The 19943-nt window shown below is 38.6% G+C and overlaps 1 protein-coding gene across 3 annotated transcripts in view; it reads left to right on the top strand.

Annotated features, from left to right (window-relative positions):
* The window catches only part of LOC111871813 (putative carbonic anhydrase 3), a 35836-nt gene extending 16166 nt beyond the window's left edge, over positions 1-19670 (top strand). The window contains exons 1-8 of one of the 3 annotated variants that reach the window (XM_023865175.2): positions 96-519; positions 1739-1868; positions 3937-3999; positions 9662-9817; positions 10849-10969; positions 11860-11965; positions 16264-16494; positions 17422-19666. In XM_023865175.2, coding sequence (XP_023720943.1) covers positions 1742-1868; positions 3937-3999; positions 9662-9817; positions 10849-10969; positions 11860-11965; positions 16264-16494; positions 17422-17616 — 999 coding nt within the window. In that variant the 5' untranslated portion in view covers positions 96-519; positions 1739-1741 and the 3' untranslated portion in view covers positions 17617-19666. Of the gene's footprint in view, positions 1-95; positions 520-1738; positions 1869-3936; positions 4000-9661; positions 9818-10848; positions 10970-11859; positions 11966-16263; positions 16495-17421 lie in introns of those variants that run through there. The other 2 variants (XM_023865173.2, XM_023865174.2) reach the window with 2 other exon arrangements.
* The last annotated feature ends 273 nt before the right edge of the window (positions 19671-19943 follow it).

Genomic DNA, 19943 nt, shown 5'->3' with positions numbered 1-19943 from the left:
AATATACCAGCCCGGCTATCGCCTCCTAGTGGTACACCAGTGAAGGAAGAAGCCTGTTAAGGCAACACCAACTTCATTTATTTTTGGCGACTGATAAAGTTCGCGTAAATAGTGTCAGTTGAATTTATCAAACGACTATCCAGGATTGCATGAAGTGGAGGAGTCATTGCTGTACTTCCAGCAAGCTCGAAGCCTCTTACGTTACGTGGTGTCTGCAGTTATAGCTGACAACAGCAAGTCGCAGGAAGGTGACAGAGTTTCTTCTGAGTTAAGGAGCCTTAGGATAATTTTACTGGAAATTTTACATTCGAAAGTGAAAGGATCGGGGGTGAGAGAGACCATTACATCGAGCTGTTTGCAACAGAACGGGGAAAACACTTTCATCATCCTAGTGACAGGAAACAGCCCTGGAGTACTAGGCAACCCGACGTGCAGAGTTGCAGTGCAAGCAAAGTCAGCGACAGGCGTTCAAGAAGGAACTTGGCAACGCTGAAGTAAGAAGATAGAAGATACTAAAGGGTGAGCTTTCGCTCAGGTTTCCATGTGCCCCCGATATCCAATTTATGAAATATAAGTGGCAGAAATAGATATCTATTTATCTAGGGATGAAAAATTGTATAAAACTATCAAATAAAAGTTTACTGGGCAAAAACTATGAAAAAATTACAATCATATGTAAATAAACGTAATAGTTGTCAGGCAAATAAATTGCTAAGTCCAAGAAAAAGGGTGCAGATGGAAATTACGACCATAGCATATCACTCATTCGAAAGAATATCGTTTCAGCATTGTAGGTTCGCTGCCGGGAACAAAAAGGGAACAGAAAGTATATATACTTACATTGCAAGATGATCTTAGGAAACTTATGACTGCAGTTGCAGTTTCCCAGCAAGACCCAGATACAGTAGCGACGGAATTTGTATTGAAGATTATTTTGAAGATGGGAGACCCTATGCAAATTTTAACAAACCAGGGAGCAAATATTTTAGTGATTTATTCAAAAACATACTACGTTATTGAAAATTAAGAGGCTACAAATCACAGAGTGTAGGTTGGAATCGAACGGAGGATAGAAGAAGTCGCAAGGACTTATCGGAATATTTATGTCGTTATTTCGACGAAGACCGAACTAACTGGGACGAATGAGTACCTCATGCCAGGTGTGTGTATATATATATGCACACACTTATCTATATCTATATATACATATAGACTATCCAGGAAAAGTGATAACGTGGTAGTTTTTCCATTTGCTTTCCACAATATATATATATATATATTTTGTACTGTGGTACATAGTACTAAAGGATGTACATCGTTAAGGTTTCCAGTCGACATTTCCCTCGACACTGCGTGAAGCGCCTAGCTCTCAATACAATTATGATGAATCTGTCATGGAATCAAAAAGTAGGTTACAAACTGCACATGATGTTGCAAAACAGAAATTAGTAACAGCCTAACAGAAGAGTAAGGAATAACTCGACACAAAATGAAAATAATTTCAGTTAAACATCGGAGATAAGTTCTCCTATATGACGAAACGGTATGAAAAGGAAGATCGAGGAAACTAAAGAATGAGTGGCTCGGACCCTGTGATGTCATAGAAGTAGAGAATGTTATTGAAAAAATGAAAATATGGCGTACAGTACAGAAATTTCATATTAATAGGTTGCAGCCCTTTTATTAAAAGAGAAAAAGGGAACTGCGCAAATAGTAAATGATTGTTCTATTTTTTCAGAAAATGGTCAAACTTGCGAGCATACTGCTATGGCTAGTATTAATTCGAGATTCAGCACCAACTTTAAGTAAAATAAACTATACGATGGAAGAGTATGATGGATCCTCCAGAATTTTCTACGAAATTAAAGGTCAGGTATACCCGTACGACAAAGAGCGGGAAATTGTAGTGTACGTGAATTTAAACAGAATAAGTAAACAATCCAATGGAATTGATCAGTTTATAATACTTTTAAAAAATTATGTCAGTAGCTAATAAGTCCAAAATTGGAGAGATATCCGTCGCTTCCAAGAAATTACCAACGACAACTATTTACGTATAAATAAGTCGGGCTGTTCATTGTATTTAGGAGCTGTAAAATTTCAGTAAATCTAATCACCAATCCAAAATATTTCTCTAATCACTAATACGTGACGATATACAGTGTTGGTGTACTGTGCACTGTACGAAAGTAAATATTAGGAAAACTAAGGTTACTTCCTGAAGAAAATCAACAGGTATCGACAAGTATAAATAAGTGGTAAGACTATTTATAGGACGCTGTCACTTAAAAGTATACCTTTTCAAACTGGGTTTGACAGACGACCCTACTTGCGAAAGGTGCCTACAAGAAGACGAATCAGCCACACATGTCCTATGTGATTGTGAGGCCACAGCTTATTTAAGATTTCATCACCTGAGCCAGTTCTTTATGGAACCAAGTGACTACTATGACGCCCCCATAAAGAAAATCCTACATTTCAGTCGAAATATAGGATTAATAAAGGGTTAATCGGAAGGAGAAGCGCAGTAGATCATTGAAAGTCGCGGTGCGAGGACCGGATTATTATGGCCCACCCTTCATTAATTAATTAATTCATTCATACAAGTATAATATTTTCCAATCCTTCGTAATTCTTACAAACTTAATTAAAGATCTGATAGAGTTCCTTGATTCTGAAGCTCATTGCCGTGATCACGTCAGTTATGCATGGTCTTAACATGCACAGCAGCCACGAGCAAACCCTGGACGATATAAAGAACCTCCACTTCAAGATAGCCAGGTGGCACAATATCTGCCCCATATAAGAGAGACGATGGGAGGACGAACACGAGCCTGCATGGTTTACGAATTTTAATCATTGACAATCTAAAAAAAAACTTTTAATAAAAACTTTTAATTAGCATCAAGGAATCTTATACATTTTTAAAACTTACATTCCCAGGAAACTGCTGTGTTTGTGAAACGTTCTATTCTGTGTACTGTGTGTTGTAACATATGTGTACATACTTTGCGTGTAAACAAATTATGTGATAGTGGTTTCCTATTTGTAGTGATGTTTGCCCTCTGAAGATGGTCCACAGAGACCGAAACATGTAAGGGTGTTAAGTTTTTACGTAGTAAAAAACTTACAGGTCACATTGGACGGAGTGATTTATAATTTGTTCTTAACATATTAATTTATTAGGTCTAGTTCGCAGCGTAACCTTCACTTTCTCAACGCTTGAATGTCCATACATATTATTTTACCTAGTCAGATTCGAGCTTGAACACTTATCTGTTCTTGGAATTCTGTTACGTCGGCTGATACCAACAAACTACAATGCATCCAGCAGAAGTGTGCGGCTCTGTGTCTCAATCGTTTCTGCTCTCATGTCCATTACATTTATGCTTATGCTTTAGAGCAGCTAAAATTGCACTTCTTACGCAAGAGGAAGTATCAACTTAATGCATTTTACTTATTCTGTTTTACTGGGCTCTAAATTGTGCCCTTCTCTTTTGGACATTGTTGGCCCTCGAGTTTCTCCTCGGTATATCAGAGAAATTTCTATACTGTCTGCTCTTCAACTAATATCGTCCTTCTGGTAGATACCCTTGAGTTGCCAATGTTGTGTTAACATATTTGGAACCAAAAACTATTTCTCTTAACCATACATTATAATAGAAGTTCCTTAATTATTAAATTATTCATTTCATTCAATATGAATTTATGTCTATATATTTTCTCTTCCCACAGCATAATGGTTTGTGTTACTACAATTGAAATTTATACTTGTGTAAATGATGAAAGTTGGCATGTCTTTTCTTTTGTGTGTACGTGTTTGTGTCGTTGTTACCTTCATTTACCCGCGCTTCCTTTACAACTGGCATTTGGGTTGTTGAGAAAGCACGTAAATAAGAGAAGATTTGAACTTAATTGTTATTATTATTCTTACAGAGTCAACATTGCGCCCAGCACAAGTTGAGGCCTCCGGATGGACCTACAAGGAGGGAAACAATGGTGAGTCTTGTCAGACGCTCCTAATATTCACATTTGTCTAAACCAGAAATTGCATTTCTCTTATTCTGAGGTCCGTATCGGGATATTCTGAAACAATAGTGGGCAGGGAACCTAAAAAACTATATATTTGAAGATTCTAAAGGGTTCTGACGATGATGTGTAGTACTCAGAATTACTGGAGTTTTGGAATTTGTCCATCGTCCCGTATTCTAGAAACCAGAAAACACAACGTTTCGGAAACTGGATCCAATTTCCGAAGCGTTGTGTTTTCTAGTTTCCAGAATACCGGACGATGACCAAAGTCCAAGACCCCAGTAATTCTGAGCGTGTACTTGAAACTTGTCAAGCAACCACACGTTATTCATACCTGCAGAAAGGCACGACTTTCCCTCCTCTAGTTGCAGGTGAGACAACTGGAAATGCAATGTGTATTAGGGATCCCAGAATTTGCACTTTGATCAACATCTCCTTTCTTATTTAATTTAATGTATTTTCTGTTTTATTTATTTACGTAATTACTGTTAGATTTGAGGTTCTCACAGCGGTTTCTATGAAGAGTTCTGTTTTCTGGGACTACACACTCTGTAGTCAGACAGAAATTCATCGACATGTCTTACCGGGTGCTCATTTGTCCCTGCGGATTGAGAAACTTCAGCTGAACTCCACGGCGTCGCATCTCCTTGTGTATTTGGCGTTCTGAAACTTCAATATTTTCACGACATCTTGTGTCAGAAAATAATATAAATGGAGGGCAGTGTTAATTATACCTCATCATCGGCAGATGCTACTGAAATTTTCACATTGTCACGGGTGAGCAGCTGTGGTTCTCCTTCCACCTACTGCCTGATTCTAGTGGTCTCTAGATTAGGTTAGTTTCCATCCCTGAAGATTGAGACGATATGTTGCTCCGAAGCATCGGGCTTTCCTTTACAAACCAGAAGACCGCACTGTTCGTAATATTGTACATCCATCCACCTGAGATAAACATGGCGCTGTAGAGCAGCGTACGTAATGAACAGAGCGCACCGATCTCTCCCCAGGTTCAAAGCCATAACCGGGTCGCATCTCAGGAAGTGCCAACAGTTTGATGTCTGACCTAGACATATTTCAGGGACGGCATCAGAGCTCACCGCCACTGCCCCACTCTGATTGAGGATGTGGAAAGGACTTAAGTGGATGATAATCCTATGTGAATCGGTTAATGTTGGAACATCGCGAGTGGCTGCCTAAATCTCCACGGAGATCTATGAATGGTTTACTGCTCCTCCCCCTTCATTCTGTCTTGCTGCTGACTGCGCTGCCGATAGCTCTGTGTGTCAGGAAACAAATACGTCTGCAGTGTGACATGTGTGCCTAGCTTTTACTACGCCTGAAGATAAACAGAACTCTGTAGCAAAGACTTCAAGTTCTAGCTTGGAATTCATTTAAATCTCTTATTATAATTTCGTCTTGCAGAAGAATGGAAACCGGTATAGCTCTGTTGGTACAGTGACGGCCTGCTGGCTGAACGGCTGAGGAATTTGGTTTCGTTTCCCGGCAGGAACGAAAGATTTCTCTCTTCTTCACAGTGTTCAGACTGGCTCTGGAGCCTATCCAACCTCATACCCATCGGGTATTGGGGTTAAAGAGGCAGGACCATGAAGCTGAACAGTAATCTCTACTTAGTTACGAGGTTAAGAATGGGGGAACTATACCTCCTCCCCCTAAGTCTTCATGGCAAGGTAAAGCCATCCTTGTAACAGGCCGTGAAGGCCCATAGGGTTGTGAGACGTCGAGGTTCCCACATTTTCTCTAGACAATCGGCTCACAGATGGCGGTAAGATTGTCAGCCTTACGCTCCGGCCGTCTTTTACCCGAAGGAAGATTCCTGGTACTCATTTCTGTTAGAGGCTGAGTCGACCTCTAGGCCATAGTGCGGCCGGAATGGTTAGGTAAATTGAAACATTCCACTTAATCGGGTCTCGAACCCGCACCTTCCGGCTTGAAGCATAGTGCCTCAACCAACTACGCTACCGCGTGACCCTAGTCTTCATGGTATATTGCTTAATTATACTTACGCACAGGGAAATTGCAGACACGTGGTTTGAAGCTATTGAAAGACCATTTTACCAAAAGCTGTCTACAGGAGATTGGCCGTTACTGTTACGCTAAATTTTGTATTCTGTATGCTCCTGTGTCCTCATGTAGTACGTTCCGCTGGCAGTCTGCTTTGCAGGGGCGGGGAGAGAACTTAGACCAATGACTTGCCCTAGCACAGACAAGAACATTCTTTGCAAAAAATTTCCTTAGTTATACTCAGACCTTTAGCAGTGTTAGTGGAGTGGTGTATTCAGTATAATATTAAAAGGAAGATGCGTCTTCTCAGTGAACTCGTGAGTAGTGTTGTGAAATAAGATCCCGTTCTTTCAAACGATAACTTATCGATACGTTATAGAAATGATACATTTGTCAACGTACGAGTAAAATCTGTCTGTGCTCTTTGGAGTTTAATGAAACTGAACCCTGTCAGAAATGCACAAACTAGTGGAAATAGTACATACGAGTACTAACACCATCGGTGTCAGTGTCATAGTCAGAACGTTGTTTTAGCAGTCGAAAGAGAGTGAAGGCCTGCCATAGGAACTCTGGAACAAGAACGTCTTAATAATCTGGCTCTTCTGAGCGTTCTGAGATTCAGAGTATCCATAAGATCCTTAAAGCTGTGATTGCAGGCAGTACAAGACTCGTCCAGCAAGTAATCGAGCTGTTTGTGTCAGAGGAAAATCTAAGAGGGCAGTTTTTTCATAAATAAGGTAACTTTTTTTTCATTGGCACTACAGCCCCAGTGGGCCTAGGCCTACCTCCATGAACTTCTCTGTTCACTTCGGTTTTTCTAGATCTTACACCTTCGGTAGGACTCCTTGGGTGGGTGATCAGCTCGTCGCAAGGCCTCTACCTGCACACAAACACAGAAAAACGCACACAAACATCCATGCCCTGAGTGGGATTCGAACCCACGATCCTAGTTTCCAAGCGAGCGAAGACAGTGCATGCCTTAGACCGCTCGGCTACCGTGACCGGCAAGGTAAATTTAGACAGGTTTGTTATTTCCAATAACGTTCACTAATAACCTTGAAGCATGCGGTTAAAATAGCAGTAATAGTACTGTCATGGCTATCAAGCCCGGTTAGTTGTAAGAGAATTTAATTTTAAAAATTACAAATAAATACAGATTATTATCATTATTTTGTGGATTCGATAATAATGGAAATTAATAAAAATATACATAATGCTGTAGTCTGTATCTATTGAAGGACGTTTGTAAATTTGACATAAATTTATAACCAAAATAATATTAGCAAGTTCGAAAGATGTACGTGTATATTTCTCCGGTTGTGATACTTGCACCATGGGCTGACATAGCGGACATAGCTGAGCGACTCGACACTGCGCTGTCTCTCCCTACCACTCTGCAAATGGAGACTGTCAGAAAACGTGCAGTGATATGATGATTAATTGAAGTCATTTAAAATAGTCGATCGCTTCTGAATGGGGGAGGGTTACTTGGACTGTTCAGGTCGTTCCTGTTCCTTATGTCGTATCTCGATACGACATAAGGATGACAAATCCTGAACAGTTTTAATATTTTTAATATTTAAAATTTATCAATATATATGACGAATATATATTTTAGTTATTTTAGTATACAGACAACAGGACATGCAATGAAGTAGTTCGACGTACATCGAAAAGCACCTGAAGATGGCACTTTTGTGCTGAAACATGTAGTGCAAGAGAGAAGAGTAAGGTGAATAAATGTATGCACTGTAAGACGGTCAGAATAAATCATGGACATAAATCAGTGCAACAGGACGCTAAAATATAACATTATTAACGGTGATGTACCTTCGGGTTCCATAAAATGCCGGGAAATTCTTGAGTAGCTGCAGAATTGGCGGCTCCTCAAGAAAGGCTCAGCTCCAAGAGTAAGTAAGTAAGATAAAGCTATTCCTGTAACAAACCGTGAAGGCCCATAGGGTTGTGAGACGTCGAGGCTCCCACATTTCTCTAGACAATCGACTGACAGTTTGGCGGTATCTTTGTCAGCCTTACGCGCCGGCCTCCCTTTACCCACCAGGAAGATTCATGGTACTCGTTTATTTTAGAGGCTGAGTCGACCCCACGGCCATAGTGTTGCTAGAAGGATTACATAAATTGAAAAAAGTCCAATGACCTCATCGGGAATCGAACCCGCGACCATCTGACTCGTAGCATAGTGCCTTAAACAACAACGTTACTGTGTGCCCCGAGTTCATTTGGTTGCTAGGTGAAATTAATTCAGAGGCCAGGTTTTGAAAGCGCTCCCAATCTATGAATTAGTCAACTGGATACGAAAAGTTCCAAGTTCTGACATGATCCAGTAAGTGGAAAATGATTGGTAGTTGATATGAGTGCAGAATGTCAGAGACAGTGATTTCTGATATTCGGACATACAGATATCGAGCACGTCACCATTTACCTCGGGAGAGTAGTGAATGGGACACTGTGGTGCTGAGATTTCAACCTACTGTCGAGATTAAGAATGGTTGGAACTATACCTCCACTCCTCATACTTCTTCATAGCGTGGCGCTCAATTGCGCATAGACACAACTTCTAACCACGAACTTACATTACTTAAGTATAATATTAAGCACGTAAGATCTGTTAGAATAGACGTTTGTGTAATAGGAGAGTAGGCTGTATGAGCCCAGCCACGAACTCCGTGTATTTCGTTTTAATTAAAAGGATTTCTGAAGCTAAAGATTTATCGCGAATCACGACTTAAGGAAAGAAAAAAAAAAAAGGAGGAAATGAGGAGAGCAGAGAAAGAGAAGAGTAGGACGTACTGTTGAGGGAAGCTGCACAGATGTTGAGTTGCAGATTCTGCTCCTGGGCGTGGAACACAAAGTCCTAGCTGACAGACACTTCCTCCACGCACAAGAGCTCTCACCATGACTGTAACTATCCGCGAAAGAAAATATACACGTTCTCAGATCACAGGCTTTGCTTTTTGCTGGCTAAATTTAAATTTTGGCACGTCCTAGCAACAATTTCCTCTCTGCCCCTTGAAGTACTTGGCAAAGACACTGAGTCACAATGTACGTAATTCGCGACAGGACAGCTCGTCCAACACAGTAAACATTGTGTGACGTAACGGCTAATGGCTATCGTGCTGCTGATGTTTCACAATAACATTCTCAAATCAGGAAACCAAAATACCAGTTTAAATTGGTGCAGGTTTTAAAAGAGAATGTAGGTGTCATGATATTTTAAAGAATACGATTCAAACAGTTTGGAACATGAAATTTCCCTCATCTTCACGATAGAACTCACACACAACTCGCAACTGCGATTGTCTTCAGTTCTACCTTGAACATGGAGAGATATGCACAGAATAGTTCCTCCGAAACATCGAAAATTCCTTCTAAAATAATGCAGGGAAGATTTTGCATTGTTTACATAAATACTGTGGTCGAATCTATTTGATTACTAAGATGTATATACAGAAGTCCTGTTTTATGAATATACCTCATGCGATTATGGAGGCTTTGGGTTTCCATAGCGACAGATTTCTTTGTTATGATGCTATATTTAAGCATTTTGTTGCACTGAAAATATAAAAGCAAGCGCTTTTATTTGCAGGACCTAGTGACTGGCCAGGGATGTGTCAGTCTGGGACCAGACAGTCACCAATAGACCTCGACCCGCAAACAACTGTTCCTGGACGTTTTATGCCCTTAGTTCTCCTCAACTATGACCGGAGGTTGGTGGCGAATATGACTAATAATGGTCACACGGGTGAGTCTAAATGACACTTGCAACTCACTGGAACACCTTGGGTCCTGTAGGATTTTAGGTTATCATAGCGGTGGTTATGAAGTGTACTATCTTCTGGGTATAACGCCGTGTAGTCTGTCGAAAGTCACGGTAGTAGGAGACGAAAGGATGAAGGAATAAAAAAGGAGAACAATAAACCTGAACATTCACCATTCATCCAGGGTATTCTGATGATTAGCACTTCTTTTCTCCAGACAACAGTAATTGGGGATTAATCAGGGCCTGATTTTCATCCAGGAGACGCAAGGACAATCTTTGGTGACAGAGAGTGAGTTGTATACAAATCGCCTGCTCTATATAAATTTTCTTTGCTGGGAGGGCGTGTAGTTGAATTCACATAAGCTAAATGTGAGTATGATAGAACTCCACTGTATGGTATACAGTATCTACAACTTAAAATAAGGATTAAAATTGAAATTAAAAATTGAAGTTTTCTCATGTATTGGGAAAGAACGATTTGGAATGATGATTTAAACTGAATCCAGAAAGTTCGCCACAATACTTGCACATCGCTTTAGCAGCCTCAGCTACTATACATACTGTCAAGAGTAAAGGTAAAGCCATCCATGTAACAGGCCATGGAAACCCATAGGATGTGACATGTCAAGGCTCTCACATTTTATAGACAGTCGGCTTACAGATGGCAGTGCAGTTCAGCCTTATGCACTGGTCACCCTTTTCCCCCAAGACGATTCCTGGTCTCATTTCTGTTAGATGCAGAGTCAACCCCAAGGCCATAGTGTGGTGGGAAGAATTAGGCCAGTTGAAAAACCCAATGATCTCATCAGAAATCGAACCTGAGTCCTTTCGGCTTATAGTATAGTGCCTCAACCAACTATGCTACAGCATATTGTCAAGAGTATGGAATAAATTTCAGATACATAACAATATATTTTAATGTTCTCTATTAGCTCCACATTAGGAAACAAATGTACAGAAAAGTTACTTTTTATATATATATATCAGATGATAGATGTTGGCCTACTCTGCAGTGGTGTTGACAGTGGAGCAGCCCTGTGAAGTGGTTATGGCAGCTGGTGGTTTGCCTGCTGCCTACCATCTGGAACAGATACACTTCCATTGGCAGTCTGAACACACTTTTCAAGGAAAGAGGTGGGTCCTTGTGCTTATTTCAAGCCTTCTTGTTCTGAGTGACACAAGGAGTCTGTGGTAGAGCAACAAATGATCGTGTGGAGACACAATGATCTGTTTTTTGATTCTCCGTATAACAGAGCATTCTTTTCCCGATTTCTCCATTTTCTGAGTTCTGGGAATCACTTCCCATGACTCTTAAAGGAGGCTACTCCTTGGCAGAACCTCCAGATTGGCTTCACAGAACACCTATGAGTTGGCACTTGACTGGATATTCTCTCAGAATCTGCTTGACATAAGATCAAGCACAGCTGGAACTGTGCTGTCACTGGGACTGAGTGGCGAATTTCAATAGTAATTTGAGTATTTTAAATCTAGGTTTCATGAAATTACATTTCTGAGTCACATTTCATATAAAAGATTTCAAGACAATAATACTTGATCACTGATTATCAGACTTCAGTTTTGGTGGTACTGTGTGGGGGCAACATATGTAAAATTATGGTGTCAGCAATTTTTGCCGTTAAGCATTTATTTGGAAATGGGTTCCTAATTTTTATAGCAGAATAGAGCGTTTAAGGACTTGCTTACCTTAATGACTAACTCACTCTTTCATACAACTTCTTGTTTCTATGAATATGTTTCTAGTAACTGAGCCATAGAGGCTGGTGCCTATGCTGGCAAAAAATCAATGCATTCTGCTAAACAGCTAAAGAGTTCTTCAGCTGGCAGTGCATTGTATGTTTTGACCATGGGGTTAAAACCAGGCATCAGAGTATGGACAAACATGCTTTTGGAAAAGAGATACTGCCTGGTAGTATAACCACATATGATGGGAAGAAGGTATGTTGATTTGGATTTGAATTAGTATTTGATGTAAAAATGGTCATTCTGTTTGCATTTTTTTAAAGATTCCCTCTAGAAATGCATATGGTGCATTATGATCGTCGATTCAAGAAGCTTGAGGATGCAGCAAAAGTTAATCGGGGTTTAGCTGTGCTTGCAGTTTTATTCTATGTAAGTTAAATGACACAATATTCATTCATTCATTTATTCATCTGTAATCTGTCAAGACGACAGGCCCACAGTCTCTTCCAAAACAGTTCCTCCACTTGATGCGATCTAGAGCTTTCTCCTTCAAATGAAAATATCCTCTTCTGGCCCCAAGGACATCCAGAAATTTCTCACGTCTTCTTCCTCGTCTTCTGGTCACTTCTATCCACCCCTCTATCTTTCCTTCAATAACTTCTTTTAGAAGGCGGTTACCGTGTAAGATATGACCAATATTCACAGAGTGAAAAATGCATGCTTATAGCCACAAATAAGGAATGTAAAATTGTAATGTATTTCTTAGGACATTTCATATTTTAATGGCAACTTCGCTTACATATTACACAAATGAATGTCTGGAGAAAAAAAAAACTACGTTGGTACAACTGTTAATTCTGCCATGAAGGATAAGGGAGCAATATTTATTTTAATGCTTTATATAATTATATTGTCAATACCTCCAACTATAAAATGTCTAATGGCAAGGTTTGTAGTGAATGCTTACTTGGAGAAGAACTGGAAGGAAACAGTTGTACGCTATAAAGATTAAGGTCTCTTGGGATCTAATGCCATGTATTTCAGAGATAGCTGAGCATTCTGTCTGCTTTTGCTGTTTTCTTGCTTGACTCACTTTTTGACCCGGAGATGTGATCCTCCATAACATCAGGCTGTCTCCATACTACATGCTATTACAAGGCAGAAAACCACGCTGGCCGTAGTCATGTCCAACATAGTTGCAGCCTAATGTGAAGAAATATCCTAGCATTTGCTTAGAGATGCAGAAGGAAACCATGATAAGCCTTAGACGGGAGCTCTGGTTTCTGGGCAAAGATCCTGAAGCCAGAACCTCTTAAACATGAAGTAGATCCTACCACCTGACAGATGACTTTCAGCCAGGAAACTATGAAAATTTAAGTAAGGTTAATTTTAATGTCAAATATTTGGCATTGTTTGTCATGACTGATGTGCTGACAGCTGTGAACAACTGGTGCAGTTCAGTTCTTTATGAAATTCTTGGCTAAACCAGTTATGGGAAATTATTTACAATATCATATTGCTCTGCTGAATTGATTTGTTGGTGCAGCCAGTTCTTAGCTGGCATTAAATATTATGTGCATTTTTATGGGAGGCAAATTTTAATGAATATTTGAGTATGTTTGAGATAATTATTTTTAGCATACATTTATGAGTTTGTAATTTGACCCTAGCAATAAGTAATGGGTGTACTACAATGAATACAATAAACCCTCACTAGTGTGGAATAACTGGGGGGGGGGGATAGGTCACCCAGATTAAGCAATAATCTGGATTAGTGAAGAAAAGGTAAAGCTAAAAGACAAAAGAACTTAGAACACAAATAAATTAAAACTTTAATGATGAAAATAAATTAAAAAAATCACTGATTGCCTTTATTTAAAAACTATCAAAAGACAATATATTTATTCATTGATAGAAGACTCAGAAATTGTACTTCTTCTTTAATGTAATAATGTAGGCTTGAAGAAAGTGTCAAGTTTTGTTTGAACAGACAAGTAACTCATCAGCCTTCCTAAATGCCATGTGTCTTTTAAAAGAATGTACTCAACTGTGAACAGCATTTCCTTTATTATGATCCAGATTATCCAACATCCAGATTAACTGTAACTGGATTAGTGAGAATTTACTGTACATGCATAATGATGTAACATGAACAATCAGTTTTTGTAAGAAATTATGTTCTCACATGACTAGTGAATGCACTGCTTACAATTGTATTCCATCTATAACTGATTTGCTGTAAACCGAGCTCTCTATTTCCTTCTGGATATGTTCCCATGAAACTAGTTATGTTGATTAAAATGTGTTTAAACAAAATGCATAGTAAAGTCCATGTAGGTAAACATTTGTCTGATAAATTTCCTATCCAGAATGGTCTTAAACAAGGAGATGCTTTATCGCCACTCCTTTTCAACTTTGCCTTAGAATATGCAATTAGGAAAGTCCAGGGAAACTAGGTGGGACTCAAATTAAACAGGACATATCAGCTGTTGGTCTACGCTGATGATGTGAATCTACTGGGTGATAATGTAGATACCATACAGAAGAACACACAAACTTTAATTCACGCAAGTAAAGAGGTTGGTCTAGAAGTAAACACAGAGAAAACTAAGTATATATTACTGTCTCGTCACCAAAATGCAGGTCAAAATCATGACATAAAGATAGGAAACAGATGTTTTGAAAATGTGGCACAGTTCAGATATATGGGAACAACGATATCAGATCGAACCCTGATTTAGGAGAAAATTAAGAGGCGATTGAACTCGGGTAATGCTTGCTACCATTCAGTCCAGAACCTTTTTTCTTCTTGTCTGTTGTCCAAAAACAGAAAAATTAGAATATACAAAACTATAATTTTGCCTGTGGTTCTGTATGGGTGTGGAACCTGGTCTCTGACATTAAGGGAGGAACATAAACTGAGTGTGTTTGAGAACAGGGTGTTGAGGAGAATATTTGGACCAAAGAGAGACGAAGTGAGAGGAGGTTGGAGAAAACTGCATAATGAGGAGCTTCATAACTTTTACTCTTCTCCAAGTATAATTAGAATGATCAAGTCAAGGAGGATGAGGTGGGCGGGTCATGGAGCATGAATGGGGGAGACGAGGAATGCGTATAGGATATTGGTGGGAAAGCCAAAAGGAAAGAGACCACAGGGAAGACCAAGGCGTAGGTGGGTGGACAATATTAGAATGGATCTTAGAGAGATAGAATTGGATGGTATGGATTGGATAGATCTGGCTCAGGATAGGGACCAGTGGAGGGCTCTTGGGAACACGGTAATGAACCTTCACGTTCCATAAAATGCTGGGAAATTCTTGAGTAGCTGCAGAATTGGCGGGTCCTCCAGAAGAGCTCAATTCCATGAGTAAGTAAGTAAGTAAGAAATAAAAGTGCAACTCAGAACAGAATTATTTATAAGAAACAGTAGAACTTAGAGGTTTGTTACAATAAAGGGTGATGTAATTTGTGCATATTTAGGTGATGACATCATCACAATTCAAAGCAACTTGCAGGAAATTCATCACAAATTAAGGAAACATGAAGAACAACCACTATATCTGTAATCAGTTTAACAGATTGCTTAAATAAAGCAATTTAATGGTCAGGAAGTAATGATATTAATCATATCAGTGTAGAAGTTCTTAAGAATCTTGATATACAAATTAAAGTAAGTGCAGATGCAAATTCATATAGGTGTTCTGTGAAGGTACATTTTCCTGAGGAATTTATTCCTTAGTGGGACCTACTGTCAAGTTGACAATTTTCATTAGGCATGAATATACAGCACAAATGAATATGTTATTTTAGAGACAAATATATTTGAAAATAACAGGAGGCATGTCTGGATAGAATTTTCTGAAATATTCCTTATTCTAATCATGAAATTATGAATTCAAGTAGTCACGTAGGTACATTGAACTTATATTACCTACATAAGTCTGGTTCCAGATAGAGCTCTTGACAGGATTTTACTGAGCCAGTCTGTATGGATATTTTGTACATGTATGTTTTGATGAAGAAAGAAAGTTTGCAAATCTTAAGTTACATTCAATGATAGATACTAACTACACTTTAAGTATGAACATCAAAACATTTCAGTGCTCACAGAATACATATGATATACTGAAGAAAAATTCTTCTTGATCTTTCGTGAATTGCTACAAAATTTACATTTATACAAAGTGTTCATTATCAAGAATTCATTGTTGTAATAACTCCAAATTGAATAATTTCAAAGCTTTCACTCACCATTACAAAACCTGTTTTAGCCTACTTTCTTTACTTAGAAAAAAGTAAAAGAAAATTTTTGAGATCACCTTGCTGTCTGTGTGTCTGTGTATCCCTCACAATTTTTTAGGCTTATGACATCACCTCCCCATCTTATTTTCTCATTTTATATGCTGTTCCTGTCATATCAAAGGAAAGTAGATGACAGTTCTTCCCAGAAATTCTTGTATACATATTAAATGATGTGGTAAGAGAGAATATGTGGCTTAGAATTAAAAATGGAAACATGATTCATTTTCAATGAATTTATGTTTCAAAAAGGGAAACGTTTTGTATTCAGATAAATACAGTAAAATTCCAACAAATAAGACTTTTGGTGTGGCTTATAATGCACACTCTTAATGTGTTGGAGGTAAACTCCTCTTGGGAGCTTCAGCATGTACATCATCAGCTTTTTCCTGCACACAATTATTTGTTATTCTTTGATCATTTTCCAGGAAACAAATGAGCCAAACAAGCAGCTCCAGCCAATTTTGGAATCCATATCTCAAGTGAGTCATGTGGAGGGAATCCAATTTCAGTCCTCGCAACTTGTGAGACTCCAAGATTTATTACCTGATGAATTTAATTACTTCTACCGCTATGCTGGTTCACTCACAACGCCACACTGTGATGAATCAGTTGTGTGGACTGTCCTAGCACACCTCATGCCCATTGGGGAAAAGCAGGTAATTGCTGATCAGCTTAACAGAAAGATACAGTGAACCCCCATTTAAGGCATATCTGAGGAACAGTGGACTGGTGCACTAAACTGATAAAAATCTCAAAATGGTGGTAAATCCTCGGTGAAATTATAACTAGAATACTTGAATGAAACACCAAAATGAAAGCAAAAGTTAAATTAAGGAACATTAAATGTGGGTTCTGCTGTATAACTGATTAACTTCATAGAAAATAACTTCTTGGCACAGTGTCTGGTGAATCTAGTGAGTTAATTCTTCCGTGAAGAATTTATTTGTTCTTATGGGAGTGAAGATGCATCAGATGTATTCCATGTCTTCATACGGCACTTGAAAATAATTCATGGATTGCATAGCGCACTCACAAGAAAATGTAAATATGACATGCATTGCCAATATCTCCCCTGACCCAGATATTTAATGGTACCCGTTCCAACCAACTGCCATCTATTCAAAATACCTATATAAAGTTAAGATTGCAAAATAGATAAATCAAAATTTCCACAGAAATTCTGTATAGATTCACTGTTCATTAAAATCATCTATGACTAAGCGCTAGGTCATGAATATCATGTATGGAGAGTGGATTTAGAGCTGAACATGTCATTAATTTAGGCACTACGAGCAGCCAGAGGGTCAGTACCTTTCTCTGGCTGCTCCAACTTTGTGCCCTTGACAGAATGCTGAGTTCACAACAAAGTTGGTTTGGAAAGGGTGACAAATGCAGAATTCTTCCCTACCAGGCATTAACCACTGTCTGTTAACTAATAAGTAAATTACTTAATTTATATCTGGTAATATTTCGTTGGTATGAAGTAGCTAATGTTACGGACATCAGAAACATATGATAGCAGGTTAAAAATCACATACAGAACAGGTCTGGAACTGAAATCTCTTTTACTATCTTTGGTCTAGGTGGCACAATTCCACAAGGTCCATTCACACCATGAACCACTTACATCCAACTACAGACCACTCCAGAAGGCGAACAACCGCCGTATCTACTTGCAGCAGCCTTCTGAAGAATACCAAGAAATATCAGCTTCTCCCAAACTATATCAGACATGTTTTATTGTAATTGTATTGGGGATATTCAGTATGATGCATTGACCTTTTTAGTTAATTTAGTTTACACGTGACAGAATCAAGAATCAAGAAAAAATTTACTGAATTTATTTGCAATATAGAAGATGCTTTTTTTTAATCGCTGAACCATGTCCTTTTATCATAAAAGCCTATATTAATTGCACCATATTTGCATTTAAAATGGTTGTATGCACAGGAAGTACAGTATTCAGTGTGAAACGTGTTCAATGTGCCCCCCCCTATGAAACTGTGTGTCATAGTCAAATGATGAAATTCTGCAGAATGGCTTGCACACTTCGTGTGGAATTAAGAACACCTTTTGTTCTTTTGCCTTTTTCAGATCATTAATTGTGCCAGAGTTAGTAGTGAACACTTTATTCTTGGGATAGCTCCATAGGAAAGTCACATTAGTTTAAATCTTGTAACAGAGGTGACCGCTCAAAACCAGTACCATGAACATGAGAAAATATGTTTGAAAGTGTTCTGTTTCCAAATATTTCCTTAAGATAAAATCCAACGCAATACTGGCTGTATAACCTTACTGCCATCTTTGAGCCGATTGTCTAGATAGTGTGGGACCCTCAAAGTCTCACAACCCTATGGGCCTTTATGGCCTGGTACAAGGATAGCTTTACTTTTAATATTGGCTGCATGAGGCCTCATGCCATTTCATTGGAACCAGGCCATACTGATATCAACATTGCAACCTGTGAGACAATTTACGTCGTTCTGCAAAACATTAATGTAAACATGAGAACTGACTTTCCCGAATAAACACGGAACTCAATATGCCAATATCAGAAAGCGCACTGCACAGTGTAACTTATTCAGGATCTAGGGGCTGTTAGTGCCAGTCTCTGGATTTTGTAAAGTTCAGTAATGAAAAACTGTTTGTTCACATAATCATGTAAATGATTTCATTGGGAAATCATATTATGTTTAAAACCTCTATTTAATTCTCAGGTAAATAGATAACTCATTACAAAACACTAAATATCTCTTTCCATAAGTTACTTAAAGGCAGAGATAACTCTATTACATAACACTACGGACTAGTCATTAATGTTTGTTTGGCTCCCTCTGCCACATCAGTCTGGCATATGGATGAGCGTCCACCATGATCTTTCTGCTGATCAAGTAGGCTACCTGTTTTTTCAGACTGCTTGAGTAATTGCCACACAGAATTTCTGGTGACCCTTAACATAAAGGAAACTTTGTACAGAATTTGTTCTGTATTGCAACAGCAGAATTTTCACTTTCATAATACGTTTTCATAATGAAATATCTCTGCTGCAAATTGTATGCCTCCATGGTGTTCATGATTAAAAGGCATTACCCCGTTGCTACCAACCTATTTTATTTATTGTATTGTACTGTATTGTATTGTATTGTATTGTAGTATTTATTTGCATTCATTGATCCAGTCAGGTACATGACCTTTGGATTAGACATTGTCAGCCGATTACATTGATATTTACATAAGACTGTCGTAACATAAAATAAATAAAAATTAAAATATATATAAGAAACTAATAACTCTAATAACTAGAGTCAATGGTAGAGCTATACCCCCAGTCCCCCCTCCCCCCTATATTTTCATTACACAGTGCTTAACTAATTAAGCACAGGGACAAATTTACCTCTATATACCTAGAGGCTTCTAATTTTTCAGTTCTGGAATTCATTCATTATAAAAATACAAGCAACTGAAAGGGTTTGATGAATAAATATCTCTATTGCTGACCGCAGGATAATAAAATGCTACTTTTTCGAAAGATGGAGTTGTAACAGGATGCACAGTCCCTTGAACCTTTGTCTGCATGATTATCTTCAAACTAGCTGGAGATGGCTCGGTGGCCATGTGCTGACCATGCACCAACTTGTCTGTAATATATGTAGGTGGCTTGTATTATCCAGCTTTATATTACAGTAAAATTGGAACAGAGTAATAATCTCTGTTCTTAACAAATTGTGGAGAAAATTGAATCATCAGAGAAGCTTTAATACTCTGAAGTGGATTCAGTACAGCTATCCTTTGACCTGAATTTGATCATGAATGGTTGCATCACCAACGAACATAAGTTGCTTGAAGGGTCACATATAAGGGTGAGTGAAATGAAAACCGTAAGATCTCTTTACTGGTTAATTTTGTGCAAATTGGTTTGGTACAGCTCCACAGCTTTGCCATTTTTCAACACAATCCTTGTTGGGTTCAGTGTATATCCTGCAGCGCTTCACTAATACCACTTTTGCGATGATACAAAACAGGACGTGATGGCTTTCTGAAGTGCATAGTGACTGGAAATGGAAGCTGGGTCAATTTCTGTTAGCCAAAAACGAAAAGGACAATA

This window comes from Cryptotermes secundus, unplaced genomic scaffold (assembly GCF_002891405.2).
Source record: "Cryptotermes secundus unplaced genomic scaffold, Csec_1.0 scaffold873, whole genome shotgun sequence".
Taxonomy (NCBI): Eukaryota; Metazoa; Arthropoda; class Insecta; order Blattodea; family Kalotermitidae; genus Cryptotermes; species Cryptotermes secundus.
This window is presented reverse-complemented; position numbering and strand designations above follow the sequence as displayed.